This window comes from Zootoca vivipara, chromosome 1, assembly GCF_963506605.1.
Source record: "Zootoca vivipara chromosome 1, rZooViv1.1, whole genome shotgun sequence".
Lineage (NCBI taxonomy): Eukaryota > Metazoa > Chordata > Lepidosauria > Squamata > Lacertidae > Zootoca > Zootoca vivipara.
In genome coordinates this window covers 19453643-19473759 of record NC_083276.1, presented here as the reverse complement: position 1 = coordinate 19473759, position 20117 = coordinate 19453643, and the positions used below count along the sequence as shown (strand labels likewise).

Genomic DNA, 20117 nt, shown 5'->3' with positions numbered 1-20117 from the left:
TTCTTACTTTTTATAAAGCTGGGCATGAAAATTATATGGATGTGGAACGTCACCTTCCTTTAAATAGTGCAATTATGACATTTCCTATTATATACAGATCACAGCAATGGTTAGGCTCTACTTATGGAGCTAAGAGGCAGATGCATGTGCAGGGCAATGCTAAGCCTGCACTCTTTTACTCTTATTGGAGTTGACAAAGGCTTTTCGTTTTGAGAAAAATAGACACCCCCCCCCCCAAGTAACAACTGGGGTTGCAGGAAAATGATGGCTTCAAGGGGCAGAAGCGCTAGGCAAGTAGTTGGGAACAAGACCAGTTTGCCGCCTTCTCCTCCTCTAGAAATTTGCTGTGCCTTTTTTGGAACCAATCTAAACTAATTCCAGAAGGAGACGTGTGAAAAAGAGAAAGATTGCGGGTAAATGCTTTGTTACTGCCACCTGCTCACAGTTACCCCTGTCTTTTCCTTCTGAAAAACACAAGACCCTGCTGTGTAGTACCATTTCACACATTTCCAGCAGAAAGTGGGGCTCCAGACATCAAAATGCACGGCCAAGCTTGTAAAAGCCATATGACGAAGCTGGAGCAAGAGAGTCACGTTTGAAAAAAAAACATTGCCTTTCCTTCCCGATTGAATGACACATTAGACAGGGGTCGCTTCCTGTGTACCTAAAGTGGGATGTCCGCCTGCCAATTTGCTGCTTAATTGTGGGGAGAGCAGAGTAGGAAAGGGTATCTATTTATGGGAGAGAGGGCACTTCCCCTGACTCCCCACCACCTCCAGTGAGGCTAGTACCCCAATGTTGGAGAGCTGCCGCCGTCAAGCAGATGGTTTGACTCCTATTCTCATCACCCTCAGCCAGCATGCCCAATGGTCGGGAATGATGGGAGTTGGAGTCCAGCTACATCTGGAGCCCCCCCCCCCATCCTGCATCTCTGCTGTAAGGCACTCTCCTATGTTCATCAACTATCGCTGTTTGAAAAAGCAAGTGCATCCTGTCTCTCCAGGACAAATCAAATGTTGCGGAGCCTCTAAAGCACAGACCCTACGGGGACTTCCACTAACTTGTGCTGCCTTGAGGGTGGCTTGATTTCTATGCTAGGCACAGGGATGAGAGGGAGTACTCTAACTCTCCTCTACCAGCCTGCTCATTTGCCTGCACTGGATTCCCTGTACAGGTGAAACTTGGAAAATTAGAATATCATCGAAAAGCGCATTTATTTCAGTAATGCAACTTTTTCTTTTAATTTTTACAAATGCTTTCTTTTGGAGATTCCACAGTAATAAAACAAATAGTTACAATAATACAAAAATCAACATCGCTATTTCATTTCATTAATTAAATTCCATTTATAATTGACCCGCCCAACGACAAATAATTACAATTACAACAAATAAAGGCTTGACATATCTTGCTTTGCATGTCATGCATCTATCTCATATATTGGTTTCACCTTTTAAGCTGCGTTACTGAAATAAATGCACTTTTCGACGATATTCTAATTTTCCGAGTTTCACCTGTACATACCTGCATTTACAGTGGTACCTCTGGTTACGAATGCTTCTGGTTATGAACACTTCAGGTTACGAGCGCCACTAACCCAGAAGTAGCTGTTTGTGGTTGTGAACTTTGCCCCAGGATGCGAACGGAAATCGTGTGCCAGAGGCCAAATTAGCGAATAAGATAAGAACGGTTTCAGCTTAAGAACGGACCGCCGGAATGAATTAAGTTTGTAACCAGGGGTACCACTGTAGTCCCTTGTAACCTATAGCTATCAGGTTTAAATAAAAGGCTGTCTTACGATATCCTTAAGCTCCACAAGTCAGTTTGCACTGGAGGCAGAAAGTAGGCTTTCTGCCCGCCACCATTCCCTGGGAGTTGAAGTCAGTTTGAAAGACGAAACGTGGCATGTTTCATTTGTTTGCTCATTAATATATGCATTTACACGAACACTTTGCCCTAGTATAGGCATTATTTGTACACATTTCTTGTCTGAAGAACTGCATTGCGAAAATGCGGCAAAGTGCGAATTCCGAAGGGTGGCCGCGTTTCTGTTAGTGCATTTCCAGAAAGTGCAAATTAGGTAAGTTTAAGTGCAAACTGAATCAAATTCCCCACCCTCTGCCCCCATTCCTACCTGGAAGCGACCCCAGTTAGGACCACCACTTTCCCCACTCCTTGACAATCCAGCCTCACCAGCAGTATGTGTGAATGCCTTATGGGAAGACAGCCTGGAAAAATATACGACTAGCCAATCCTTGTGCAATTTCCGAAGCAGAAAAAGTAACAATGGGTTGCTTATGGATCCCCTTGTGCAATTACGGTGGTGCCGTTTAGACTACAGGTCAGCTCAGCTTTTCCAAGATAAGTCTTATTCTTTGGAGACCCCTGATAATACTTTAGTAAACACATGCCCAGGTTTTAAACTAAACAGAACTGAGGCCGGTTTTTATTTCTTTTTCTTTTTCTTTTTTAAGGAGGGATATTGAATGCTAGATTTCTTTCTCTCTCAGAAATGAAGAGCACAACATGAACTGCATGGAGTAATGGCAGAAAATGAGTGGATCTGCTTGCCTCTTAGCCTTACACAAATATAACGGATCTAAAAAGAAAAAGAAAAAAAAAGGCTAACTTCTTTGTTCCACAGGAAAGGAAAGGAAAATCACATGAAAGAGAGAGCTAGCGTAATATTTTGGAAAACACCATGATTCTGCAGAGAGCAGTGATTAAAGGCGAAAATGGCTGCTAAAGTGATCATAAAGGTAAAGGTAAAGGGACCCCTGACCATTAGGCCCAGTCGTGGACGACTCTGGGGTTGCGGCGCTCATCTCACTTTACTGGCTGAGGGAGCCAGCGTACAGCTTCCAGGTCATAGTCTATCAGCAAACAAACCATTTCTAGGTTCTGAGCAGGGAGGCTGAGACAAAAGTTGAGCAGCTGCAGCAGCAGCAGCTGGGTTAAAGCAAGAAAGTCTGCCACCTTAGGTGACCCCTGCATGGGCAAATGAGTCTTCTTCCCAACCACACGGTGCCGGTTTGAGCACTGAACAAAGCCAGCCTCCAGTGGACACTCGGGTAGCCAACAGCATAAGAACATCCCGTGCAGTTGGGCTGCTAACATCCCTGTGAAGCAGCCTCCTTATTTGCAAAACGGTAATAGTCTTAATCCACAGCGGCAAAATCTTTTAAGCACAGTTAAGCGATATCAGTAGACCTTTCCTCTGAATAATTTTTATGGGACCAGAGTGCAAAAAAGCAGTGAAAGATGCCAGTGGTATAGCAGAGCAGGAATAGGCGCGGAAAGAGAGAGGAAGGGGGTGCAGTTCCAGACTTTTTTTCCAGAGCGGAAGGGATGAAATCACCATGGTAAGGTGCACTGAGTTGTCAGTGAAGTTTTTTCCCCCTATTGTTTGTGACAGATTAGCATAGAGGGAGTCAGAGAATTGGGGGGGGGTAACAAGCAGAGGTTGGACACATCTTTCCTTTTCTTTGATGGAGTTCCTTCTTCACACGGGCCGTTCAAATGGTAACACTTCTTTGCAAGATTGTTTAAAAGCTAAAGGCTGAAATTCAGCTAGCTGAAGGCCTTTTGTTAAAGCCTAACGTGCTTTACAACTTGGAACTGATCAGCACCACAGAGTTCAATCAAGCTTACTTGCAGGTAACTATGGAGAGGGTTGCAGCCAAGCCATGCATCTGTGATCAGGGATGGCAACCAATTCTCAGAGTGGTTTAGCAATCAATCCCTCTTCCCTGGGAACTCCAGGGGAATAGGAGTCTCCTAACAACTGTTGACAAAGGTCTGTATAGTTAAAGCTATGGTTTCCCCAGCCCAGTAGTGATGTATGGAAGTGAGAGCTAGACCATGAAGAAGGCTGATCGCTGAAGAATTGATGCTTTTGAATTATGGTGCTGGAGGAGACTCTTGAGAGTCCCATGGGCTGCAAGAAGATCAAACCTATCCATTCTGAAGGAAATCAGCCCTGAGAGCTCACTGGAAGGACAGATCCTGAAGCTGAGGCTCCAATACTTTGGCCACCTCATGAGAAGAGAAGACTCCCTGGAAAAGACCCTGATGTTAGGAAAGATGGAGGGCACAAGGAGAAGGGGACGACAGAGGACGAGATGGTTGGACAGTGTTCTCGAAGCTACCAACATGAGTCTGACCAAACTGCGGGAGGCTGTGGAAGACAGGAGTGCCTGGCGTGCTCTGGTCCATGGGGTCACGAAGATTCGGACACAACTAAATGACTAAATAACAAAATAACAACAACAACTGTCAGCAGCCGTAACGAACTATAGTATAGGATTCTTTGGGGGAAACAATGACTGTTAAAGTGGTACGACCGTTTTTTAAAATTGTATAGTGCAAATGGGGCCTAACTTGCAAAGAGAAAAGGGCTGGATTGGGCAATATGAGAGGCTGAGGAGTGGAGGGTGGTGACTAGTCTCTGTGAAGTCCAGTGATGATTTCTCCACGGATGGGTCATCAGGGCCAATGCCCTGCAATGCAGGGGCCAGGAAGGAACCCTCACAACAGCCCACTGGAGAGTGGCTATGTAATGCTGAATATTGTGGGGTAGAGAGTGAGTGAAAAACTGGATAGAAGGGAAACCAAAGTTAGCATCCTGGAAGAGGAAGTCTTACAGGGCAAAGTTTTAGAGACCCTGGATGTGCTGTCATATTCAGCAGAAAATTAATTCCATGCTGAGAGGAGGTTGGTGGGGTGGGGAGAACCAGGCTGCCAAAATGTGTTTCCAATTTAGTTTCCCCTTCTCCAACTTTTTTTTTGGGGGGGGGAATATCATAACATTTGAAATGTTGAAGTGACGTTGCCACTATTTTGCTCTGACCTTTGCACATGGAAAGAATGTCTGCTATGTTGCCTACAATCATCCTAACCTTCTGCCTCCTCCTCCTCCAGAAACATCTCTCCTGACGAGGTTGGCAGGATCTTTTGCCAGTTGGTAAGAAGTGAAACGATAGAGCGGGGTCAATCGGACTCCAACATTTCAAATTACATATGTTAAGGGTGCGAGAGAGAAAGTGTTGATAACCGGAGAGTAGCAGTAATGGGGAAGAGAGACGAGACGGCACAGCAAGGTTCAGGGGCCTCATCTTGCATATAAAACATAGGAAGTCTGTGCAGGATCAGGCCAAAGACCCATCCAGTTCTCACAGTGGCCAACCAGGTACCTATGGGAAGCCCATAGCAGGACCTGACTGCAACAACACTCTCTGCGCTTGCGATTCCCAGAAGCTGGCATTCACTGGGGGGGGGGGCACATTGAGTTTCCCGGTGCCACAGAATTCCCAGGATAATTTCTGACCTTCTTACACTTTGGGTAGAACTGGTGGTGAGAAGCTCAATGGTTGCCACTAAAAAAAGGCAGCTCCATGTGGAGTTTGCTTCCTCGCATCGTGCCTCCCTCCCTAAGCTGGGCAGAAGCTTCCCGGGCTTCGGGAGGAGGCACCAAGCCTCTGACAGGATGCTGGATCCCAGCTGCCTCCTTCCCAAGGCTGGGCAGGCTTTGAGAGGGTGGCAGGAGGGCTTTTGGAGCCTTTAAGGGACTAGCCTAGTCCCCTTAGTCCACTGACTGCATGTTGCTGGTGCCTGCTGCAAAAGCAGGTGTCCACCCTCTAAAGATAAAGGCAATATGTGTTTGCCGTTTAGCTTTAGTTCTTACTCATTTTCAAATGCATGCAAACTGAATAGATTTAAGTATTTAATCAACAATTAATCAACCAGGATCTTTTCAAGCAGGTGGCAGCTGTAGTTTTCATAACATTCACGGGTCGAGGAGATGGAACTTGACTTGTGTGGCTACCTCCCCCCCCCCCACGACAACCTCATATTTGTCACCCTATCTGGTTATGCCTTAGCTTTTGGTTTCTATGCTTAGACAAGGGTTTAGTTGAAACATCTACTGTTACTCAACAAAGACAAGGCATAAAATAAGAATAGCAATAAAATTGGCAGGGTTAAAAATGGAAATGGTAATTTCAAGATATCTTTCATTGAGACACATGTATAAAAATCATATATACAGTATAAATATAGCCATATATTTTTAAAAATATAATTTTAGCTCTAAGTATGAATAATTCATTTCTATGGACTGAGCCTATATGGACAATGCAGGTCATTTGACCAAGTTTCCAGTTTACACGGGTCCCTTAGCGAGTTGCCCTGGATTCTGGGGGACCTGCAGGAGCTGAGACACCCCAGGGAAAAGCCACTTGGATAACTCTATGCACCTTCATGCATAGAGGGCTTTAAGTTGGCGGTGGGCCGTTGTATCTCAGCACCAGGTTGAAGGAGCGGGCGTAATTGTTGGCGAGCTTGCAGCTGTGCGTCTCCTCTACGAGAGGCAGCAGGAAGGCGAGGAGCAGAAGGAGGAGGAGGAGCAGCTGGAGAGGCAAAGCGGCGCAGCAGACACGGCGCAAGAAGGAACACGCCCCGGCTGGTCGTCCCTGAAAGACACAAACCAAATGGAGCGTTAATGTCAGGGGCTGGACAGGTGAAGAGGAGAAGTGGAGACCACCTCCCCAGGGGCCTTCCAGAGAGGAGGAAGGGGCAGATGGTATTGATCTACAGGACTGGTCCTACACAGGGCAAACCGCAGAGGAAGAAGAAGAGGGAAGAAGTTGGGAAGTAATGGGAGATGAGGAGCCAGGTGTCAGGCTTCAGGGAATCTGATCCTCCTCCCTCACGGCTGGCAGCCAGAAATGGAAAAACAAGACATTCTTACCATGGTATTTTATTCAATATTCACAGAGAGAGAGAGAGAGAGAGAGAGAGAGAGAGAGAGAGAGAGAGAGAGAGAGAGAGAGAGATGCATGATGCCGTCTCTCTTAGATAATGGCATTGCTCCGAGTAAAGTCCCACTCGCTCTGTCTCTCCTATTCTATGTCATCCTTGTGCTGGCTGATCTGTGCTTTCTGCCTCTGAGATTTCTGTTCTCCTACTCTCCATGCCTGCCGGGTCCTGGGAGGTGGGGTCTGGAATGCTTTCCAAAGACACTGAATTTGTCAGCTGTCTCTCCCCTGGTGCTTCTTCTTCCTGATGCTCCTCTCCCAATATTTCCTAGCTTCTGCCCTCTGCAGCCTCTGAACTATGTCCTTCTGCAAACCAATGTTCTAAATCTATACTGTCCTCCTCTTCTTGGGAAGGTTCAGGAGAATGGGGGGTGGCCCCCACCATTCCTCCTCAGTCCTGTCCCTGACATCAGGTAGGGACGTTAGATTCTGAAAGGTGCTTGGTTGCCTTGCCTTGGGGTAGTTTCCCCATGGGGTAAGCAACGATCCTGGCTTGGACTTTTTTGGGAGGGGGGGCAAGTATATGCCGCAACATGTCACTGATGCAGTAGTAGTGTATTTGTGGTGGATTTATACTAGACAGTCCACACATAATTCTGCTTTTTTAGTTGTTCTGCTGTGCCCAGTGTTGTGACATTATTCCTATCTGGAGGGGCACACCTGAGGACATAAAAAGACATTGCTGGATCAGGCCATTGGCCCATCTTGTCCAGCATCTTGTTCTCACAGGGGCCAACCAGATGCCTACAGGAAACCTGGAAGCAGGAGCATTCTGCCCATAGGCAACTCCTTGCCGCTGGTATGTTTTGTAAAGCAAGCTTCCCTAACAGATTGCATGTGTTCTTTTCATTAACACCTGCATTTATACCCACACTTCACCCTAGCATATGCATTTTTGTACATTCAGCTTGGCTAGAGAGCTGCATTCCAAAATCAGAGAAGTGCAAATTTCAAAGGATAGCCACATTTTCATCCTCATCTAGTTTAGGAAAGTGAAAATCAGAAAAGCACACTTTCAATATGAACTAAATAAAATTTCTTCCCCACAGCAGCAGGGGGGTTCAGCAACCGAGAAATTTCATTGTTTCCGCAAGGGGACAATGACAATAAAGATCTATTCTATTCTATTCTATTCTATTCTATTCTATTCTAGTGTGTGGAGAACAGGAAGTGCATGTTAATCACACATCCTGTCCACTCTCCCCCCCCCACAATTTTTAAATGCATCAAAAACTAGTACTGCAGGTGAAACTACACAGAATGTTAAATGCGTCTTTGCACCTGAAGTGACATTTCAGAGAAGGGATTTACATTATGACCACAGCAGGGAAAGAAATTACCCATTTCCTCATCCCTACCTTCTGGGTTCCCAATAATTATTTGCTCTTCCCAGCTAATACAATTTGCATTTTATAATCTAATCTGCAAGTTCATTATTTATTTGTTTATTAAATTTGTATTTAATTATACCTGCAGGTCTCAGGGCGATTAAAACATAAAACCGCAACATAGAAATGCAAAATGCATAACACACACACACACACACACACTAAAAGGGCACTGGATGCCAATCAGTCAATCAGTTAAAGAGAAACGCTTTTGCCTGGTGCCTAAAGGTGTATATATAATGAAGGCACCAGCTGAACCTCCCTGGGGAGAGCATCCCACAAATGGGGAGCCACTGTAGAAAAAGGCCTGTTCTTGTGTTGCTACCCTGTAGAGCTCTCATGGAGGAGGCACATGAAGAAGGGCCTCAGAAGATGATCTCAGGGTCTGGATAGGCTCATATGGAAAGAGGTGGTTCTTACACGTGAAGAGGCATTTAACCAGCGAAGACTCTTCCATTAGGTCATATGGGGCTACCAGCCTCCCTCTGCCTTCAGCTAGCCCCCATTTGCCTGTCTTCTTACTTCCACCTTCACCTTCCTCATTATCCATGTTGCCTTTCTGGAACTCAACGGAGAGGAGGATTCTGTCACTGGATCTTGCCCCACATCATGTCAGGCTCCTGGCTTTCTGTCTCACAAGTCCCAATAGGCCACAACTGCATTTAACATCAAACTTGGCTCTGTCCCTGAGCCATTAGCATGAGGTGATTTGATTCTTGGCACACCCTCTGATAATTTTCAGACCATGAAGCCATTATGTTAGGCAGTGTGCCCTCGACAAGCGCTAGCAATGCTTCTATGCAGGAACGGACCACATCCCCAAGAGACACGAGATGCTGAGCAAAAGGGCTGGAGGTTTCTGGGTACCATAAAAAGGGCTTCCGTGAGCCAACGTTTGGGGTTGACCTATGTGTGACAATCTGCCAGACGCTAAAATCTCTAAGAAAATGCTTAGTGTTGCAAACGATTTTTTTCCAGACAATTTCTCAGCCTCGGTTTCCTCGAGGGAGAGCGCAGTTGCTTTTAGTATGAATTTTGAGATTTCCATGCACCAGTTACAAATTTTCCAACCTGTCTTGCGTGCCAGACAGGAACTTGGTGGCTGCTGGAGAGAAATGGCCGCTTTTGGTTGGGTATTCAGTTACAATGAAGTGCGAGTTTCACACACTTTCCCTCATGGCCAAAGCTCTGCTTCATTTTTGTATAGGTTTGCCAAGTTCAGGGGCACCCGCCATTTTGGGATATACTGCATCTGAATCTAGCCATGGGCCTTCTCTGTTTAATCTCTGGACGGCAGCAGAAAGCCCTGGGTCCCCACCCCTTGCACCTCACTTTACAATCTGGCTGACTTATTTTCATTGCTCCCTGTACAAGCCTCATATTTTACAAGATGCCAGAGAATAAAAAGGGAAGTGGAACAGATGGTGAAATTTGAGTTCAACGTATAGCAGTAGCCTTTACAACTGGGCCTGCTGCTCCGAAATGGCTCATTATAAGAAGGGCAAGGGAGCAAAGTGGGCCAGGAATCCAATTCTGGCCTTACAAAAAGGTTTGGTTTCCCTCCGAGAACACCAGAGCGGCAGAGAACACCAGAGCGGCACAATGCATTATGGGGGAATAACAGCCTGGGTGTCTACATTAAAAATAACCACGTCCCATGTTTGCCAGGTCTCACCCGGGAGAGTGATTTTTTCATTTATTTATGAGATTTCTTACCCCCACCCCTTCACTGAAATGTCCCAGGGCAGGTTGCAACAACGGAACAGAAACAATTAAAAACAAGTCAAATAGGTTTCATACAATTACAAAAGCAAACAATCAAGCAAAGGCAGAACAGTATGGCTTAGATAATCTTCTTCTTTGGAGATCACTCATAGCCGAGGAAGACTGTCTTCCATTAACACGGTTTTAACAATGAGTCCGTAAGTGACTGTGGAGGCTAATTCTGGATCCACACGTCCTTCTACAGTGGGGACATTGGTTTCCGGGCGGGAGTTGATCACGGTGTGGATTTGCCAAGTGTGGCTTCCTCTTAGCACATTTCTCCCTTGCGTCCTGAGTTTGAGTATCTTCAAAGCCCATGACACCTTTGGTAAAGGCTGTTCTCCTATTGGAGCGCTCGCAGGCAGGTGTTTCCCAATTGTTGGTGTTTATACTACATTTTTTAAAACTTCCCTTAAGACAGTCTTTAAACCTCTTTTGTTGACAACCAGCATTACGCTTTCTACTTTTAAGTTTGGAATAGAGTAGTTAGGCTTCAATAATATGAAAGAGGTAGGCATCATGAAACAAAATCATTTTAAGAGCCTATTGGATCAGGCCAATAGCCCATCCAGCCCAGCATCCTGTTCTCATAGTGGCCAAGCAGATGCTTGTGGGGAAACTGCAAACAAGATTGAAGCACAAGAGCACTCTCCCCTCTGGTGGTTTCCAGCAACTGGTATTCAGACGTATTACCGTCTCCAATCAGAGGATAGCCATCATGGCAAGTAGCCATTGATAGTTTTCTCTCCCATGGATTTGCCCAATGCTCTTTTACTGCCTCCTGTAGGAGTGAGTGCCACAGTTTTACCACACACTGCATTTAACTGTGAAAGGTAAAGAGGTGTGTCTTCAGTGTATGACTGGAAGCTGTACAGCAAAGACAGCAAGATGCACCTCTGCGAGAAGGGAGTTCCAAAACTTAGAGAAACTGTCTCCCTTCTGGGCCACACTTTTGAGGGTGGCAGAACTACCAAGAGAGCCCCATCTGCGACTCTTAACTGTGCTGAGGTACCGAGAAAGATTTCCATTGTTCAGCTTCTCACCCAGTTGCTTCGTCCAATGTCCTTATGCACCCAGCAGGGAAATTCTAGATTCAGGGCTGCCAGAGTTCAGGTTTGTTGTTGTTTAGTCGTCTAGTCGTGTCCAACTCTTCGTGACCCCATGGACCAGAGCACGCCAGGCACTCCTATCTTCCACTGTATCCCGCAGTTTGGTCAAACTCATGTTGGTAGCTTCGAGAACACTGTCCAACCATCTCGTCCTCGTCGTTGTTCAGCTAGAACTTTGACAGGGATGGCCCGAGACATTTTGCTGCCCAAAACAGACAAGATGGTGCCCACCATTCCGTGTACAGACGTTAAGTGGACTGGAAATTCAATCTTCCTCAAAACATGGGTGCCACCTGGGGCGACTGACTCACTCTACTTAATGGTAGGGCCAGACCTACAATTCCCAGCACTCTTAATGAACCACAGCCCCCAATATTATTATTTATGGGGCGTGTAGGCACTCTAAACGTTTGGGGTGCATGCAGCCTCAATGTAGCCTTAAGTAACTCCTGCCAAATTCACCGTGAAACAGCACAGCAACTTGTTTTTTGACATTATTGCATAACAGAAGGGAAATCAGGGGTGCGTACAGAAATTGCAATGAGGAAAAGTAGGTTTCTAGCTCTTTGAGGTTCATGGGTTGGATTATTCCCCCAAAGACTACAAATCCATCAGGGTGCAGGAACTGAAATGCCTAAGAGTTTGGGGTTGGACAATCTTTTCTTAGATGATGGATGTAATGGCCGCAAGAAAAATCCAGCCTAAATCCAGTTGATTACAACCCTTGCTCTCCAGTGAGCTGAAACATTCCCATAACTATTTTTGGCATTGCTTCCTTTCTATGTTTCTTGGAAGCTGAATGAGATTTTGAAGAGTGGGTGCCTAAATTAATCCATCCCTTGGGATGCTTTGACATGCATGCCTAGCATGTGAGTAAGTGGCTCAAAGCTGCCATAATCCTGGCAGCATAAACAAACAATTGCAGCACAAGGGGCATTCTAATCCCAGTGTGGGGGATCAGAATTGCTTATGGGTGAGTGGTAACAAGCTTCATTTTCCTAGTTCTCCCCCTCATGGCACGAAGGGTTGCAACATCTCAAATGTTATTTTCCTCAAAACCCTTAAATGAGTTGTTTTGCCTTCATATCCCAGGCAAATGGATATTAATCTACCTAAATGATCTGATTATTAAGCAGTATATAAAATAATAAAAAATAAAAATAAAATTATACTTCTGTGCCAATTTCTTCACTGGTCTCAATCCTGTGTGTTTAATTTCAGCACAAGGTTGCCAGCTCATTTCTGGGTCCAATTGAAGATGCTCATGTTAGTGTTTAAAGCCTTAAATGAGGCACGTCCCAAATAGCAGAGAGACCACCTCCTTCCCTACAGACCCCCCTAGGGCAGTGTGGTTCTCAAGCGGTGTGACATGGCAGCAGGGCTGTCTTAAGCAACTCTGGTGCCCTGGCGCCGTGGTGCGATGGATCCCTTCGGCGCCCCCCGCCCCGTTTCTCAGTGCGATGGGCGGCCAGGCAAGCGCAGCGCGGCTGCCGAGGGCGTTGCTGCGCGACGGGTGGGCAGGCTCAGCGCGCAGCGCTACTGCCGAGGGTGCTGCTGCGCGGAAGAGCGGCCGGGCGCAGCTGCGATGCGCCCCCTAGCGGGCTGGCGCCATGGCGCCCTGCGCCACCCAGCCTGGCTGTAGGGCCGGCCCCCGCGTGGCAGGAGGATGACAACTGTGTCTGGAAGGTTCAAGGGCAATCATAGAAACGTTTAAACATTTCAGAGTAGTATAGTATTGAAATATTTTTATTATTATTTGCAGAACATGATCTCTTTTTAAAATGAGTGCAAGGGCATCTAGTGATACTGAGGACTGTTGAGAGATTCCATTCCACCTTTTGTTGCAGACATGGGATTGTTGCGTGTCACATGTCTGTTTACATTCCAGCACAGACTGCTGTGTCCCGTGAGCGGAACTTCCGCTCAGTGTATTGCTTTTGTTTTTGACACTCTCTCCGAGAAGACGGCAAGGAGAGACGACATGTTTCTTTGTTCTGATTTATGTAAAATAAATCCGTAGTTTTAGTATGTATCCACAGCCTCCAGCCTCTTCTGTTGTGCAGTCTACCCTGCTACGTATAGTGTGCTCAAGGCAGCAAGCTTGAGTCGCTGATTTACCTCGTAGCCAGAGGTTGATGAATCTTTGCAGGGTGAAGGCTGAGAGGGAGACGATCCAGCTGGGGGCTAGCCAGCTGGCCTTTTGACCCCTGGATGCCGACAAGGACAATCCTAGTTGTGTTTTCCAATGTATTTCTTATCAATAAAAAAATTGGTGTGCTGCGAGGAAATTTATTAACCTGAAATTGTAGCCCAGTGGAGAGAGAGAGAGAGAGAGAGAGAGAGAGAGAGAGAGAGAGAGAGAGAGAGAGAGAGAGAGAGAGAGAACCACTGCCCAAGGGTGTTGTGATAGGCAGAGGGGGCAGTTCCACTTTTGGCAGTTCCACTGCCCTCAGAAGCTTGGGTGGTGGCAGCACAGGAGGTCAGGTGAGCAGCACTCCCCCACACTGACTTCTGCTGATTCACTTGGTGTTTGGGTCTGTGTTCGAGGTCCCAACTTTGTCACGGACTTGAGGTGAGCTCTTGAGAAACTGGCTGTCTTTCAGCCTCAGTTCCCAACCTGTAAAATGGGAGAATGGTGACCTAGCTCATGGGGGGTGTTGTGAGACCTGAGGAATGTGAAGCAGTTGATAAACTGCAATGCTGTTTTGCAAGCAAGCTAAATACTGTGGTTCTGATTCTTCCCTTCAACTTTATCCCTACTGCCCTAAGGCAAACACCTGCAGGAGAGGTCATATAAATCCAGCATTCCTGCCTCTGCTTTCCCTCCCACCTGCTCTTGGCTTGGCTTTGCTTTATCCGGCAGCCGATAGATGCTATCGTGCTTAATGACTCAGCTGGTCGCCATGGAAATGCCCGGGCTGTCACAACTTCAGCACTGTGATGCTGCTGCAGGATCAAAGAGTGGGAAGGCACCATGGGCTTGTTGACTTGAGGCATGATCAAAATGCCATGCATCTTAACTCTGCAGAGCACAAAAATTCAATCGCTGGAGCAACGCCGGGTCTTGCCAATAACACTGCCGAGGACAGTGAGGGAAACCTCAGGCCCAGGGTATAAATGCCTCTCTGTCTGGCCCTGGAAACTCTGCCCAAGCCATACCCACCACTGGCCATGCTTCAACACTGAGTGCTTTTTCCTGGCTGGAATGGGAACTAGGAACTCTGAGAATGCCTCTTGCTTGTCTGGTTGGAGGAGACAAGGCAGGGAAAATGAGTGTGCGTAGCAATGAATTTCCTATAAGGAGGTGAAGCTCACATTTTGTTTCCTCATCCACTTTTGCCTCTCATTTGCCGCACCATGGGCCTGTGGCCTTTGGAAGGCTGCTCAGAAGCAGAGGCAGAGATAGGGTTTTAAAAAAAGGTAAAAATGGGGTTGCAGCGCTCATCTCGCTTTCAGGCTGAGGGACCCAGCTTTCTGGGTCATTTGGCCAGCATGACTAAACCGCTTCTGGCGCAACGGAACACCGTGATAGAAGCCAGAGCGCATAGAAAAGCTGTTTACCTTCGAACTGCAGTGGTACCTATTTATCTACTCACACTGGTATGCTTCCGATCTGCTAGGTTGGCAGGAGCTGGGACAGAGCAACGGGAGCTCACCTCGTTGCGGGGATTCAAATTGCCAACCTTCTGATTGGCAAGCCCAAGATGCTCATTGGTTTAGACCACAGCGCCACCTTTTTAAGAGTAGGGTGACTGGTTCAGATGCACTGGGGGCACCACAACAATGCTATAGAATGGAGTGCGAGAGGTGGGGAGAGGCCGGATTTTAGCGTCGCACAGGGTCCCGCTGAAATATTAGAGCCAAAAGTCTGCCACTGTCAGAAGGGAATGTGGCCCCTGTCTGAAAAAAGGCTCCCTACCTCTGCCTTATACCAAGGTGCCTTAAGAGTGCAAGAAGAGCCCCTTGGACCATGCCAATGACCACAGCGGCCAACCAGATTCTTGCGGGAAATCCTCAAGGAGGATCTGAGCACAAGAACACTCTCTCCTCCTGTGGTTTCCAGAAACTGAAATTCAGAAGCTCTCCTTCTTCTGACTGGAGGTAGAGCATAGCAACCGTGGCTGGTAGTCATTGGCAGGCATATCCTCCATTAATTTGCCTTATCTAGGGCCGTAGCTCAGTGGAAGAGCATCTCCTTCCATGCAGATGATCAACCCCTGGCATCCCCAGGTAGGGCTGGGAATATTCCCAGCTGGAAACTCTTGACAGCTGCTGCCAGTCAATGCAGACATTACTGAGTTAAACACAGCAGACCAATGGTCCACCTGGCTCACTATTGTCCACACCAGGGTTGGGAAGCCATATGTTGTTGGACTCTACCCTCCACCATTCCCAGCCAGCATGGGTATGTGTGTGTACATGGGTAGCCACGACCAATGGAATTTGCCAATACTCTGGCTGGATGGACCAATAGTCTTATAGTCCTGGATTGGCAGCCCTACTTGCTAGGCTCTCAGAGGCCATCAGCCAGAGAGGGAGATTTCTCCACTCTCTTCCACGCTTGGAGAAGAGCAGCAGAATGTCACTCACTGGTGACTAGGCTAGCACAACCTCGCAGGTGCCTCTCCATGCCAGGCGTAAAGCTTCGCCTGCTACATTTCTGCAGGCCAGGCCATTCACAAGAGCACAGCTAGTAAAAAAAAAAAAGTTGGCAACCGTATGACTTCTGTAAAAATCAAGGCAAGAAAGAATAGTAAACTTAGATAAACATTCCACCGAGCGTCGAAGGCAGTGTGTAGGATATTATATTTAAAATGTTTTAAAGTGTCACTATGACTGAACTCAAGCTGCACAGGCGGCCTAGCTGTCCTCAGTCACATTTGCTCTTGACTCATCCTCCTGAGGCATTTTGACTCCTGCCGAGATTGTTATTGGGGAGCTGTGGGCTCTTTAGCACATTATGTAGAGCGTTCATTAATATAACTCCGTTCCAAATATATCATGAAAAATGGTTCTGGTAACAGGCAGGAGAAGCAAAAACAAAAACAACCCCCCCCCCAAGCCTCCAGGGCTGGATAGAGAGTGCCTGTGAAAATTGGCAATGTATTTCTCAGCAGTCGCTGCTTTCCCACTATTTCTGCCAGGAATATTGAACGTCACCTTGAATGGAGATGCCCAAACTGTGCAAGCAATCCAAGCATTTGTGAAGAGGTAATTATTTCTTCTGCCAAGGGCTGCATCCCCCCCCAAGGGTAAAATTTAAGCTGGTGATATTTGGGCCAGAGCTGGCAGTGTGTGGCCACCTTCTTTTATTTCTCTCTTTCTGCCACTCTTTCTCTCGCACACTTTTCCTCCCCACGAAACAGGTGACAGGTCACTCTTTCCAGAGACCCGAGTTCCTTGTTTGCAGAGGATTCCCATTCCTTCTCCTTCCCAGATTCCATCCATTTTGACTTCCTGAGCGGTGATGAACAAATGCCTGTTGCTGTTGCTAAACATAGCCTGCCTTACATACAGGTTGCTGGGAGGATAAAATGATGGACTGGGAGATGCTTGCACACCACAATAAGCTACTTGGAGAAACAGTAGGACAGAAATGCAACTAAATGATTCGCAGCTGCTGCCTGTTGATGCAGTCTTGGTGTGCCTGAGTTCATTGTCAACTCAGACTGGAGGAGATGTTTGTCTGGGCCCTGCTCCCTGAGCTCCTTTAAGCTGGTGATGCCAAGGATTGAACCCAATGCCGTTTTTCTGCCAATGAGCATATCCCTATCCACCGCCTTTGTTTGGAGATGTCCTAAATACACCTTCACTGGAGATGCTTAAGCAGAGGTTGTGCCATTATCTATCAGCGGTGCTGTAATTCTGAATACCAAAGAAAAGGCAAGGATGGGGAAATGTGATAGAGGCGTATAAAATTACGCATGGAGGAGGTGAACAGAGAAAATCTTCCCCCTCTCAGAACACATGGACATCCAGTGAAATTGAACTTTGGAAGATTCAGGGCAGGCAAAAGAAAGTCCTTACATAGCTTAACTGTGGAATTTGCTCTCTCAAAGAGGCATAGATAGCCACTAACTTGAATGGTTTGAGACGGGAATTAGACCAATTCCTGGAGCATATGGCATGTGGCTACAAACTCTGATGGCTATTGTAGGAGGCAGGAGGCAGTATGCTTCTGGGTACCAGTTGCTGAAAACCACAAGGGAGAGTGCTCTTGTGCTTCCTCTCCATGAAGCAGACTGATGGGGAAGGGACAGATCACTCTTTCCAGAAGCCTGAGTTCCTTGATTGCAGAGGATTCCCATTCCTTCTCCTTCCCAGATTCCATCAGTTTTGAATTCCTTCCCACACTCATCAAAAGTTGAGGACCACATGAATTGAGACCAAGAGCCTCAGTGTCCGGCTTGTAGGTTTCCCATAAGCACCTGGTTGGCCACTATGAGAACAGGATGCTGGACTAGATGGGCTAACGGCCTCATCCAGGAAGCTCTAATGATGTCCGGTTGATATCAGAAGCATGGTGTCCTAGTATATCCATTGGGCTTCCCATCGGGATCTGATTGGCCATTGTGAGAACAGGATGTTGGAGTTGACGAGCTTTGGTCTCATCCAGCAAGATTTCATGTTCAGATTCCTTCAATGAGCATTGAATAACTAGGCTGTAGGACCTCAAAAGTCACTTCCAACTCTAAAATTCTGTTTTACAACAGTGGAAGAATTTTACTCAATGTTTTTAACATGAGGACCTGAACCAGGAGCCTTCCAGAGAAGGAGTGAGTAAACTAGTATCGCTCGTGGCTGGCTGAACTTATTTGGTCTGACGATCAGTGGTGACTTTCTAAATGAGACGCAATTGCAGATCCTGACTCTCCATCTGCTCCAGGAGATTACATCCCACAGTATCTCAAAGGGAACCAATTAGGCAGTCATGAATCTAATAAATCCTAATTATTTTGTTTGTACAAACAATGAGACCCAAATCATTTGCTCAGCAAGGAGCTTTAATTAGGGTTGAGCACTGCAGAAAATAAACCAGACAAGAACTGCTGAACCCCATAAATAACCTGCTTTGATTTCCAATTGACGCTAAATATGCTCCTGCAATACTTTCAGCAACTTGGAAGCCAACCTTTGAAGAAACATTTATCATCATTATTTTTTTAAATATTTGTTTTTACAATGCTCCATCGTATGGGAAGAGGCAATAAGCTATTCCATCACTGTCAGCCTACGGGGGAGAAACCACAGGCCGCAATGCATTAGCTTTCTCAATTTAATCTTCCAGTCTTCTGTTTATGGATAAAATTATGCTAGTGCATATTCACCGTTTGTTTTCTATCTGACATCTTTTTCTCTGTGCACACTACTTATTCAAGCGAGGTTTTTATGCTCGGGGATGATCAAGAAATGGTTCTTTTATTATTGCAGCCCATGCATACACTTACTAGTGAGTAAGGCCACATTCACAACATACATTTAAAGCACTTGGGGCTGTGGTTTGTTAAGGGTCCTGAGAGCTTGTAAGAGGCCACTGTTCCCCACCCAGAGCTGCAATTCCCAGAGTGGTTTAGCAGCCAATTCCTCTTCCCAGGGAACTCTGTGAATTGTAGCTCTGTCAGAGGTACGGGAGCCTTTTAACAACTCTCTGCACCCCTAACAAACGGTAGCCCCAGAATTCTTTGGAAGAAGCCATGACAGTTAAGTGAAATCCCTCCTTGCACTCTGATTTTGTCAATGTGCATATGGAGTACATTGCATTGGTAGCTTCTAAAATGGGGGTTGGTGAGCAGAGAGATGGGCCTGAGGAGCAGCAGTCCAAAAATATTTGAAAATGGAAGAAGGGCAGACAGCTGGAGAAACACCAAAGCAATTCCATACTCCTTGTACATTGGGGTGGGGAGAATTTTCTGAGCATCCCTACGTAGTACATATGTATGCAAACACATATACGAGTTATGCATTTTTTTGTGTTTTTATATTGTAAACTGCCCTATGATCCTTGGATGAAGGATAGTATAGAAATTTAACAAACTAACAAGTGCATTAAATGTGAATGCTGCCTAAGTATAATTGAATCAGTGGAACTTATTTCTAGCAAAACATGCACAGGATTGCACTGCACATGACATCTAACTAGCTCTATATAGATGTTCATATATAAGCCAGTAGGGATAGGGTTAGCTAAAAATACAAGCAAAATAAGCAAATATTAAAATGGGTGGTGGTGGCCTTGATTGGTCTTTCGAACCATCCCTTACAGAGGAAAATGGTATTTTTGTCTCAGCGTCTGGCAATGTTCCCATCAAGAATTAAATACAGCATGTTTTCCCCCTGGGGTATAATGGATGCTAAGAGAAACATTCCCGCCGCTTGAGCTGTTCCTACTGAGGGAGGGAGATGGGAATCGATCGACTTTAGCTGGGCGCTGGCAATATCCAACATTTGAGTCCCCCATCCAACTAATAGCCAGAATCCAAAAGATTGTGTGCAGCCACATGGAATGATGTGGTTGCATCTGAGGTTGCAGCACTGCTGAAGCTAAGCAGGTAATATAGATCATGTCAATTCCTTGGATGAAGCTCCATCAAGCTCCATGCAAGAGGAAGAACATTCCCTGATGGACCGTAGGGGCATTGTAGCAGATTCTTGGTGGCTCCTTAGTAGACAAACCACTAGGGGAAGATCTCTCCTGAAGGCAAATGGTCTGAAAACCACTGGCTTAGAATCATAGAGTTGGAAGAGACCACAAGGGCCATCCAGTCCAACCCCCTGCCAATTTAATATATCCTCCTCATCCAGGCATTTGGCTGATTGACATGTGATGCCCTTTTAAATGTGTTGTGGGAGGGGGGGTAGTTTTGGTTTGTTTTTGTTCTTGTTTTGATTATGTATTTTGTGTTTTTTTATATCGTAATTTCGTGTTGTGAACCACCCTGAGATCTACGGATGAAGGGCGGTATACAAATTTAAATGACAACACCAACAACAATTGTGGCTAACAGTGTGTGTATTTCACCTCGCAGGTCAGCGGTGGGAGC

General features: G+C 46.3%; 1 protein-coding gene across 3 annotated transcripts in view; it reads right to left on the bottom strand.

Moving 5' to 3' along the window:
- Positions 1-5131: 5131 nt before the first annotated feature.
- The window catches only part of SYNE3 (spectrin repeat containing nuclear envelope family member 3), an 88564-nt gene continuing 73578 nt past the window's right edge, over positions 5132-20117 (bottom strand). For 2 of the 3 annotated variants that reach the window (XM_035106607.2, XM_035106627.2), the window contains exon 19: positions 5132-6470. In XM_035106607.2, the coding sequence (XP_034962498.2) occupies positions 6273-6470 (198 nt within the window). In that variant the 3' untranslated portion in view covers positions 5132-6272. Of the gene's footprint in view, positions 6471-6490; positions 18209-20117 lie in introns of those variants that run through there. The other variant, XM_035106636.2, reaches the window with a different exon arrangement.